Source organism: Pundamilia nyererei, unplaced genomic scaffold, assembly GCF_000239375.1.
Source record: "Pundamilia nyererei isolate P.nyererei 1_Seehausen unplaced genomic scaffold, PunNye1.0 scaffold00385, whole genome shotgun sequence".
NCBI classification, from domain to species: Eukaryota; Metazoa; Chordata; class Actinopteri; order Cichliformes; family Cichlidae; genus Pundamilia; species Pundamilia nyererei.
In genome coordinates this window covers 189632-201247 of record NW_005187786.1, presented here as the reverse complement: position 1 = coordinate 201247, position 11616 = coordinate 189632, and the positions used below count along the sequence as shown (strand labels likewise).

Here is an 11616-nt window from a genome sequence, read left to right as displayed (position 1 = left end):
TTAAAGGACAGAACAATGGAAAACATCCCAGGTGAGTCCTTTTTTGCTGATGTCACCGACATTTATGTCCAGTGTTATGTCTCAACATATTATTAATAGACAAAGACTTGTTCGAACAACTTTAATCTCACTGACACTGACATTTGTTCAAATGCAACTTTGAAAACCTAAGACATGTTGTTTTAGTAAAAAGTTGCTTTCTCCTAACAATCCTACCAAACAAGGTATAGTTGTTCAGTCTTTTTCTAATTGTGTTGCCAGGAACTTTAATATATAACATGCTAACTGAGGCCTGTAGAGTCTGAGATGGAGCTCTTGGGTTTTTTGCATTTTCTTTGAGGATTGCATGGTCAGACTTTCCTGGGAAGGTTGATGGTTGTCTTAACTACTTTCGTATCTGAATAAGAATGATGGATTTTGTATTATTATTGCTCCTGTCAGAATGTCACACCAATAATTGCTTCTTCTGATCATGCACTGAGCACCATTTTAGTGTATTAATTCATATTGTTACACTGTTAACTGTGTGGTATGTTTGTTGTCTATGATGTGTTCACAGGTGCAGCACCAAAGCCGTATGTCAAATTGCTTAAGGAAAAAGGTTTGCTGGAGTGTGAAGTTCCAGGTGCTTATCCTAAACCTACAGTAGAGTGGCAGGACAGTGATAACAAAACACTTTTTTCTAAGACGTTGCGAGACATAGAAGATAAAAATCGCTTTTACATCACCATCCAAACTAGTGTGACTAAGCCCGGCTGCTACCGCTGTGTAGCAACACAGATGGCCAAATGGCATCAGATTCCTTCAGAGACCTGTGTCCCTGATGGTGAGTGGAATTTTATTCATCACATAACTCTGCTTTATCTTTATTTTAATATTAATGGAATAATAGTTTATAAAATAAACATAATGTTGTGTTAAAATGGCTAGAAATCATCAATTTAGCTTATAATGTTATCATTATAGTAAAAAGCTTGGAAGGAAAAGCGTATGACCTGCTTTAAGTCTCTTACAGGCGTCTCACCTCTCATCTGAGAAGCTTCTGTAGTGCACCATAGTTATTAACTTTACGGAATATAATGCTTTAGAATGATACAGTCCCAATCAAAAGTTTAAGACCACTTGAAAAATGGCTAGAAATCATATTTTGCATGGCTGGAGCTTAACAAGGTGAAGTTCCATTGTGTGCTAGGGAGGTGCTCCTTCAGACTGTAGAGGAACAACAACGCATGCTGGCTAAACTAACTGACTTAGAAGCTCTGTCTCGGAGGAACAACCTTCGTATATTTGGAATACTGGAGGGCCAGGAATCTCATAACCCGACAAAATATGTGGAGAAGCTCTTCAAAACTGAACTAGCTTTGCAGGACCTGGAGTTGGGGATACAACGCTGCCATAGATCACTTGGTCAGAGGCCTCTCTCACATGCGCCTCCCAGATCCATGATTGTCTGCTTCCTCAAATATAGCATCAAAGAGCAAGTGTTGAAAAAAGCATGGATGAAGGGTATACGCATAGACTGATGTCGGATTTATGTGGATCACAACTACCCGGCAGAAATAATCCAGAAACGAAAGGAATACGCCCTGTTGCGGAAAATGTTAAAGGAAAAGGATATCCGATTTCAGACACAGGCTCCAGCGAGGCTCCGGGTCTTCTACAAAGATGGTCCTGTTACTTACAAGAGCACGTTATCAGCAAAGCTAGATCTTCAGAAGAAAGGATTGCTGAAAAGAGGAGAAGATGGTGGATCGGGGGAATCCCCCAGCCGCTATCCAGCTCAAGGGATCAACGGGGCTCAAGCAAGGCTAGAGGACAACTCGTGGAAGGTCAGCGGATGGGACGAAGGACAGAGAAGAGCTGTGAATGTTAAATGGGCGCGGAAAAACTCAAGAGATTTCATCATTCATCTCATCTGAAAGACTAAACTAGTTGAGAGGCTTCTTGTGAGTAAACACTCCGTTTATGGTTGTTAAATAGAGTCAAGGAAAAACGTTATGAATAATTAAAGACAGATGTTATTATTATTATTATAGTTCAACAAGTATATTAGGATAGTTATCCTGTTAATTTATCAGTAGACAGCTGTGGTTTGATAGAGTTTTAGCAAAGGACCACCGAACTGAGATGAGTGAAGCGCGCTGTCGCCACCTATTGGGAGTTGTGATGGAACCAGAACGGACACCATACTCCCACGAGGGGCCCTCCGCACGGAGAATCCCCCTCGCTGATTTAGAAGTTAGTTTTTCACTTCTTATTTGGAAGTCATATTTAGTTTGTAAGTCCAATTGTTTTTCAAGGCACAGGTCTTTTTTTTTCAGGACTGATCACTCGGGGCGGGGAGAGTTTATCTCATAGATGTTATCTTGGGAGAAAACCATGTCATTCCAGGAATATAGGATAATATCATTGAATGTTAATGGTCTTCAAAACCCCATTAAGAGGAAAAAGATAGCAACTAAAATGAGAAGGGAAAGGCATGATATAGTGTTTTGGCAGGAGACCCATTTAAACAATATGGAACATGAGCAGTTAAAACGCTTGGCGTTCAAACATGTATACTACTCATTATATAGACAAAAGTGTGCAAACGGGGGTTACAAAACTGATTGCTAATAAAATAAATTTTCAATTAATTCGACAAATAAGGGATAGAAAAGGATGATACGTTATGGTAGTGGGGCAAATTGATCATAAACTAGTGACTCTGTTAAATGTTTACAGGCTGCCAGGCAATGATCAAGAATTTATTAAGAAATTATTTAATCTGATCGCAGAACACACCAAGGGAACCCTTATCTGTGGGATTGGAATATACAACTACAGCCCCACTTAGATTCCAACAACAAAACTAAAAGGACGACTCGGGAGACAAAAACAGTTAAAAAGCTTCTTGTAGAAGGAAATATGATAGACGTTTGGAGGGAGCTACATCCCAAGGAAAGAGCCTATATGTTTTTCTCATACCCCCATAAAGTACACTCCAGGTTAGGTTATTTTTTTTTAATGTTTAACACTGATAGACATAGAATTCTCAGATGTAACCTAGGAGTAAAAGATGTATCAGACCATGCAGGTGTTTACTTGTCTATACATTTGGAGACTGAAATAAAGCAGACTAGCTGGAAGCTGAATACGAGCTTGTTAAATGATACCAAGTGTATACAATTCATAAGAAATTAGTATAAAAACTACTGTGAACTAAATGATAATCAAGAGGTGTCCCCAAGTGTTACATGGGATGCATCCAAAGCAGTAATGAGAGGAAAATTGATCCTGTGGTCCTCGTACAAAAAGAAAGAGAAACAAATGCAAATTAATGAGTTACTACTTACATTAAAGAATTTAGAGACTAAACACGCCACTGTTAAAGACTCTCAAACATTGGAAGAGATACATTTAACAAAATGGAAATTAAATGATATATACGATAGACAAGAAGAACTGAAAGCTAGATTTGTTAAGCAAAAGTATTATGATTGCGGTCCTAGGGCAAAGAAACTATTGGCCTGGAGAATTAAAAAACAGCAAGAAGAAAGAGAATTTACAGTTTAAAAGATGAAGAGACTCAAAAAATGTGTTACACTGCTAAAGAAATACAAAACTCATTTGAAAACTATTATAAAAAATTGTATTCAGAGACACAAGGGGCTGACCCTCTAAACATTCAGAAATTTTTGCATTCTCTGGATTTACCTAATATTGGACGGGAACAAAACAAAAGACTAATGCAACAAATTACTAAACAAGAACTGGATAAAGCCATTGCAAAAACAAATAAGATGCTGGGTATGGACGGATTTACATCAGAATATTATAAAACCTTTAGAGAGTTATTATCACCGCTATTATTAAAATGTTTTATCTATGTGTTGGAGGGAGGGGAGTCACCAACATCTTGGAGACAGGCAATTATTTCAGTAATTCCAAAGGTGGGCAAGGACAAAAGGGAATGCAGTTCATATCGACCAATTTCAATTCTGAATATGGATTATAGATTATTCACCTCAATAATAGCAGAAAGGCTTAAAAATACTATACCAGAAATTATTGATGAAGATCAGACAGGATTTCTCAAAAACAGACAGATACAGGACAGTATAAGACGTGCCTTACATTTAATGGATTATATGAATAAATCCCAAAGGGCATCAATTACATTAAGCCTTGATGCAGAAAAGGCGTTTGACTCCGTCCGGTGGGATTACTTATTTTTGGTTATGGAGCAGTTTGGTTTCGGAGACCTTTTTATTCAACTGATTAAAAATTTATATTATTTACCTTCAGCAAGAATAAAAATAAATGGGAGCTTAACTGGAGTAGTGGACTTGCAGAGAGGATGTTGGCAGGGATGTCCGCTTAGCCCAGCCTTGTTTGCTTTATTTATTGAACCGCTGGCGCAAGCTATTAGGGAGGATGAACAAATTAAAAGGATATGGATACGGAATATAAAACTGGTTTATATGCAGATGATATTTTGTTGACCCTCACAGACCCAGAAAGAAGCTTACCTAAGGTATGGTCAAAGATGGAAATGTTTGGAGAACTTTCCGGATATAAAATAAACATTCAAAAAACACAGGTGGTCACATACAATTATGTACCCACAACAAAGATCAAAACTATGTCTAAATTCAATTGGAATAATAAAATAATAAAATATTTAGGTATTAAGATTCCCAAAACACTGACAGAAATCTATGAAATAAACTACTCACCAATTACAAGGGAATTGAAAGAAAACATTCAAAGGTGGAGCCTACTGCCACTTTATCTGTATAATAGGATTGACCTGATCAAAATGAATATACTTCCGTTACTGCTTTTCCTTTTTCAATCTATACCGGTACACATACCAGCCAAACAATTTGCGTTATGGAACAGAATGATTTTGGGATTTATATAGAAAGGCCGCAAACCAAGAGTTAGATATATAACATTGCAACTACCTAAGGAATGGGGTGGACTTTCCCTCCCAAACTTAGAAAGCTATTTTAAAGCAGCACAATTAAGATACTTAATTTATTGGTGTGATCCGTCGTACAAAGCAAAATGGAAATATTTAGATGTGACACAAATAAAATTACCACTACAGACAATACTAGGAGATAAAAATAAATAAATAAATAAATAAATGAATAAAAATATTTGGAACAGAAAAATAATTTAAACGAGTGGAATAAAATTTCTTTAAAGATATGGTTTGATGAATGCGGAAGTCTTAAATCAGGAGCTGGAATCAAACAAATCAGATGGGTCACATATGATAAGGAATTTATCCCTGCACAGATAGATAGACGTTATACAACTTGGTTAACAAGGGGGATCGGACCATTTTGCTCATTGTTAGGAAAAGAAGGCTTACAAAGTTTTGAAAGATTAAGAGACACCTATGGTTTGGAAAACCAAGATTTTTTTCAGATATCTCCAAGTCAGGTCCTATTTCAATAGTAATATAAAAACTACAGAAGAACATAGTGAAGGCCTAGTCCCCGTTATAAAAGAATCTTATAAACATCAGATTAAAAATAAATTGATTGCTAAACTTTATTGGAACTTACAATCACTTAAGGATCAATCAACCAATTAGGATTAGGGATTAGGATTTCCCTAATCCAATTAGGATGTACCAATTAAGTAATTGGAGACGGAGGCCAAAATCAACATATCAGAGGACAGGTGGTTAAATATATGCAGGACACAGATGGAAACTACTAGCTCGGGTTATTGGAGGGAATTCACGTGGAAAAATTTTATCAGATTTTTTATAACACCCAAAATAAAATACAAACAAAAAGGTCAACTGACAGATGGACACTGCTGGAGAAACTGTGGGGAAAACATGGCAGATCATTTCCATATATTTTGGAAATGCCCAGTAATCCTGTCATACTGGAGTGAAGTGGTCGAATCAATTTACTTGGTGACTGGTGTCAAATTAAATTTGGATTTTTGTACTGTGTACTTGGGCGATATCCCATCAGCAGCCTCCTTAAAGGACAAATACTTGATAAACATCCTGTTGGGAGCTGGCAAAAAAGCGCTTACCAGGAGGTTTTTGTTTTGTTTTTGAAGCCCTTCAGTCTCGGATGCCATCTGACGGTTTGAGCTGCAGTCAGCACCAGTAACGACCTTAATTTGGGTCGAGGATCGCCCAGTGTCTTAACGGACAGCCAGCTGGATGCTCCGGCTCAGTGCTGGTGAAATTTTGGGGGGTCTTCCACTTGACTTCTTTGTTCCAAAACCCTCAGGATCACACCACGTTCAAAAAGGGAACGTTTTTTTGCCTTTGCCATCAGAAAGTCATGACAGTATGACTACTTGACAGACACTGACAATGAATCCAAATTTTTGCACAAATTTGGCCTTTTAAAGGCATGTGACCTAAACTTTTGATCAGCTGTAAAACAGCCTGTTTGAGTTTAAACATTGTTTTCAATAAATTGCATGCTCAAAAAAATGTTTTATCTCACTCCCACTTCTTTCTGTTGCATGTTGAAGTTCTCCTTGGAACGTTGTTAAGATCCAACCATGCAAAATAGGATTCTTTGATATTTTTTCAGATGTTTGATATTTTATCAGTAGTAGACAGCTGTCACGATTCTGATAAGAACAAGTGGAAGAGGATTACTAGAGTGAAAAATGCGCATGACAAGTTTTATTTTAACCACTAAATAGTTCTTTTATGAAAGAAAAGTAAGTATATGCTCATAGAGTGGAGGGTATAAAATATAAAAACAAATTATCAAAAATGACATTTTTGTCTTCTTTTGTCTGAGATTTAAAAGTTCATTTGTAACTTAAAACTATGCATACAGATCCATACCCTTCGGTCAATGAAAGAAAAACAATGGTCACAGAAATAACTTTAATCTTACAAAAGTAATAATAAATACACATTCTATAAATCCTAACCAATGAAAGTGAGACATTGCTTTTCAACCATGCTTCAACAGAATTATTTAAAAAATTTATGCATGAAACAGGCCTGGACAAAAATGATAGTACCCACAACTTAATATTTTGTTGCACAACCTTTTGAGGCAATCAAACGATTCCTGTAACTGTCAATGAGACGTCTGTACCTCTCAGCAGATATTTTGGCCCACTCTTCATGAGCAAACTGCTCTAGTTTTTTCCGGTTTGAAGGTTGGCTTTTCCAGACTGCATGTTACTGCTCCTTCCAATAATGCTCAATAGCTCAATAGGATTGAGGTCAGGGCTCATAGAAGGTCACTTTGAAATACTCCAATGTTTTCCTCTTGGTCATTCTTAGGTGTGGGTTTTTTGTTTTTTTTTACCTGTGTGTTTTGGGTCGTTGTCCTGTTGTAAGACCTGTGACTGAGATCAAGCTTTCTGACACTGACCAGCACATTTCTCTCCTCGATAGTTTTGAGATTTCATTGTACCCTGCACAGATGCAGCAAAGCAGCCCCCAGTTCGGACAATGTTCTTTTCTTGATATGCTTCATTTTTCCATCTGTGAACATGGAGCCGATGTGCCTTGGCAAAAAGTTACATTTTTGTCTCATCTGTCCACAGGACATTCTCCCAGAATCTTTGTGGCATGTCAACATGTTGTTTGGCATATTCCAGTCTGGCTTTTTTATGATTTGTTTTCAACAATGGTGTCCTCCTCTGTCGTCTTCCATGTAGCCCACTTTGGCTCAAACAACGACGCATGGTGCGATCTGACACTGATGTTCCTTGAGCATGAAGTTCAGCTTGGATCTCTTTAGAAGTCTTTCTGGGCTCTTTTGTTACCATTTGGATTATCCGTCTGTTCGATCTGTCATCAATTTTTCTCCTGTGGCCACGTCCAGAGAGGTTGGCTACAGTCCCATGGATCTTAAATTTCTGAATGACATGTGCAACTGTAGTCACAGGAATATCTAGATGCTTGGAGATGGTCTTACAGCCTTTACCTTTGACATGCTTGTCTATGATTTTATTTCCAATCTCCTGAGACAACTCTTTCCTTTGCTTCCTCTGGTCCATGTTGAGTGTGGTACACACTAGGGTACCATCATTTTTTTTCCAGGCCTGTTTCATGCGGGTTTTTTATTTTTTTTATTTTAATAATTCAGTTGAAGCATGGTTGTCTGACTTTCATTAGTTAATATTCATAGAATTTTAATTTCTGTGACCATTGTGAGTTTTTCTTTCATTGACCGAAGGGTACCAACAATTTTGTCCACGTCTGTATTTAAAGTTTGATTCTCACCATTCACTGGAGCACAAACTGTGTGTAGACGCTACAACAGAGCGAAAACCATCCCCACAGACACAGCGGCCAGGGAAGCAGCAAAACATCACGTCAAGACGGCCCTGAGTAAATGTGGTTATCCAAGCTGGACATTTGTCAAGTTTCAGTCATTGTCCAAATGTACTGTTTATAAGGCTGGGAAAACCTTCAGTTAGCTGAGAGTGACGAAGTCACCTGCATGAGTGACGAAATGTTTCTCCCACTGAAAATGCTGTATCCAGATGAACAGAATCAACCTCTTTGGGATCCTGATAATGTGACATTCACATTTTGCAAGTATCTGCAAATTCATCTGCCTCATGCTTACATAAAGTTACTGAGAACCAAGACTGATTTAAATATGATTGTATGTTGACTCGAGCCCAGCTGCCAGAGCCTAAACTTTAACACAAAAACTGTCATGAGGAGTCAGGCGTGTAATATTGTCCCCTCCATTTCTGTCTACGCCTGTTTCTGTGTGGAGACAAATTTGCAAAAATATTATCTGAAGTTTTCTTCAGCTTGTTTTTGCAAATTTCCTATCCCAGTAGTGTTGAATGATTACTTTCTTCCAGGAATAAAGAAGAAAAGCAATGCGTTAATTTTTTTTTCTGAATAATGATCCCACCACTGAACACAACAGTATTCTCATTTTATATCATATGATGGACACAATTTTTTTTTTTTTTTTTTTTTTTTTTGTGGCTTTAGCAATAACTTCTCTTTACTAGACCAAAGACCAGCAGAAATTATTAAGAAGAGGTGTTATATGGGGATCATAAAGGTGTTGGTTTTTTGGGGGTTTTTTTTCGGCATACATTAAAAAAATGACCCTAACAGTCTCCGGTGCAGAGAGTCATTTGTTGACAGTGCAGCAGGCAGTCATTATGCTGACAGATTCATATTCCTTGTTTTCTGCAATCATCGAGGTAACCTCAATAACAGACAGACTAACACATGGAGTCTGTGAGCAGCAGCACAGATTCAAACAGCCTTCACACAAGACAAAACTCCAACATCACCTTTACTGCTGAGAGAAGAACCAGAGCCAGCCTGTGAGCTGTGGAGACGAGCAGGAGGAATCAGGAAGTTGGATCCATGCTGACATCACTGAGCTCGCTGTTTAAACCTGCTGTCTGTTCCTAACATGCAGTCACAGTCTGAGTTACACAAATGTTTTCTCTTCTGTTCCAGAACCATGGAAGATTGTAGCTGGTGTTCTTGCTGTTGTTCTTGCTGTTGTAGTAGTTGGGATTCTTGTCTGGTGTTACTTCAAGAATAAAAAAAGTAAGTTTAATGTATTCATGAACATTCTCATATTTTTGTGTGACTGTCCTTTTTACAATCTTGCTTATTTCACTTTATTTTTGAATATATTAATGAAACAAACTGAAATGAACTAACGCTTATTGTGAGGAAAGAGGAGGAACACACTGTAGAGGCTGATGAAGATGGTTAAACAGCAAACATCACGATTTATTCATAAAGACAGTTTAGTGTTTTGTCTGTAATCATAATAAAATTGGGTGAATCTGCCCGCTGTAGTTATGTTGCCATATAGGCAAGTATAATTCAAACACACTCATGTGTCATCGTGCACGCCACTACTCAAACACACAGCACTGCATTTCTGCTCAGTTATGACTTTTTAACACAGTTTGTTTTCCAATCTGCAGAAACAAACAAGGAGTCCTCTGAACCCTCAGCCCAGGAACTGAAACTCAATGCTGATCAAAGTGTGTGAAGTACGGTGTGTGTGTTGCTTATGTTTGTTTTATGAGAACCAAATTAAGTTTTGGAGCACAGCAGCTTGGACATGTTGGATTATGTTTGATATTTTCAGCAGTTTAAAAGTTCAGAACAGCTTTTAATTCTGTGGTTTAGCACATTGTTAAAAGTCAGGATGGAGGGATGTAGTTTCTGCTGCATTTGTGCAAAAGAAATATTTCCTGTTCAGTCACCACAGCCATTTTTCTAATACTTTGATCATCATCACTTCACATATATCTGTGTAAAAAATAAAAGTATAAATGTTTATCTCAAAGTCCTCAGTACTTGATAAAAAATACTTTCAAATACCGTCTAACACCATCTTTTCAACACTGGGCATTTGGGATTTTTTTTCTGTTTGAATGAAAACAGATGCAGCACATCAATGTTTTTCTTTATTCCACATAATCGTGTTTTTTGTTTGTTTGTTTTCTGTATGAACTGTCATCCTGTCACCTGAAATATGTTTAAAATATTAAATTACTGTTGTATTTATTCCATGAGAGGTCTGAGGTCATTGTCCTGTGTTTTCCTCTTCTGCAGCAGTTTAATAGGACGGAGCAGAGAAATGGCTCCACCTGCTCTTGGTGCATAACATGTTACTAATAAAGAAACTACTTTTAGCTGCTCCGTTTACACAGCAGGTAGCGCCACATGTTTGATTTGCCCACACAATTAATACTCTGGATGGATTTGTGTTTCCAGCTGCACTCATATTTCAGTAAATATTTAAATAACATTTGAAAATTTGTCTGATAACTGCAGGTTTGTCAAACAACTGTCTCAAGTTAATTCTTTCCTTTAGAAGGCTCCAAACAAGGAAAATAAGTTTTCTTTGTTTTCTAACCCTAAACATACATTAACTTAATGTAATTAACTATAACCCTGAGCTGTTCTGCTGTAAATAAATGTGAATATTTTGCAGTCTGAAAAGAAAGTGCCTTTTTAAATACGCTTTTGTATTTTATCTTTTTATTTTTGCTAAAGAAACTGGCAGGATACACACACTGCAGATGAAATGTTGTTGATGTTTGATATTGAAAATTATATTCATGCTTTTAATTATGTCCTCATACATTATATCATTTTTCACACAGCTCAAGATTCTCGGAATAAAATATCAAAAAGTAAACTATTGTGACTGTTTTCTGTGTGTGTTTTCAAACTTTCGTGTAACCAACTTGGGAAGACTCGAGGAGAGAGGCAGGTTATACTTCTCTGAAAGCATCTAAGATTTTACCAGAATGATGGGCAGTAGCGGTTTTTGATACGGGCGAAACGGGCGGTTGCCCGGGGCGGCATCGCGGGCATCGACAAAACAAAAACAAAAAAAAATGCTCGTACTCGTGCTGCCCTGACGTCATGCCAGCGCATATTGGGAATGGCATAGGCACCGATCGGCTTTCTATCGCCCATTTGCTGGGAGTAAGAGCGCCCTTCGTTTGTGAGGCAGGGGGGTGCAGCATCTAATAACCAACTCGCAAAATAAAACAAAATAAAAACAAACCAACAAACACGAAAACACCAGACATTATAATACAGACTTATAATTTGCACCGATGTTTTTTCGAAATTCTATACACGAAAAGTGAGCGCGAGAG

General features: G+C 37.6%; 1 protein-coding gene across 2 annotated transcripts in view; it reads left to right on the top strand.

Moving 5' to 3' along the window:
* The window catches only part of LOC102207855 (V-set and immunoglobulin domain-containing protein 1-like), a 14711-nt gene extending 4422 nt beyond the window's left edge, over positions 1-10289 (top strand). For both annotated transcript variants that reach the window (XR_001290631.1, XM_005752838.1), the window contains 3 exons: positions 560-826; positions 9440-9532; positions 9922-10289. Coding sequence is in view for 1 of the 2 variants with exons in the window: in XM_005752838.1 (XP_005752895.1) it covers positions 560-826; positions 9440-9532; positions 9922-9989 (428 nt within the window). In the remaining variant the exon portion in view is untranslated. The remainder of the gene's footprint in view (positions 1-559; positions 827-9439; positions 9533-9921) is intronic.
* The last annotated feature ends 1327 nt before the right edge of the window (positions 10290-11616 follow it).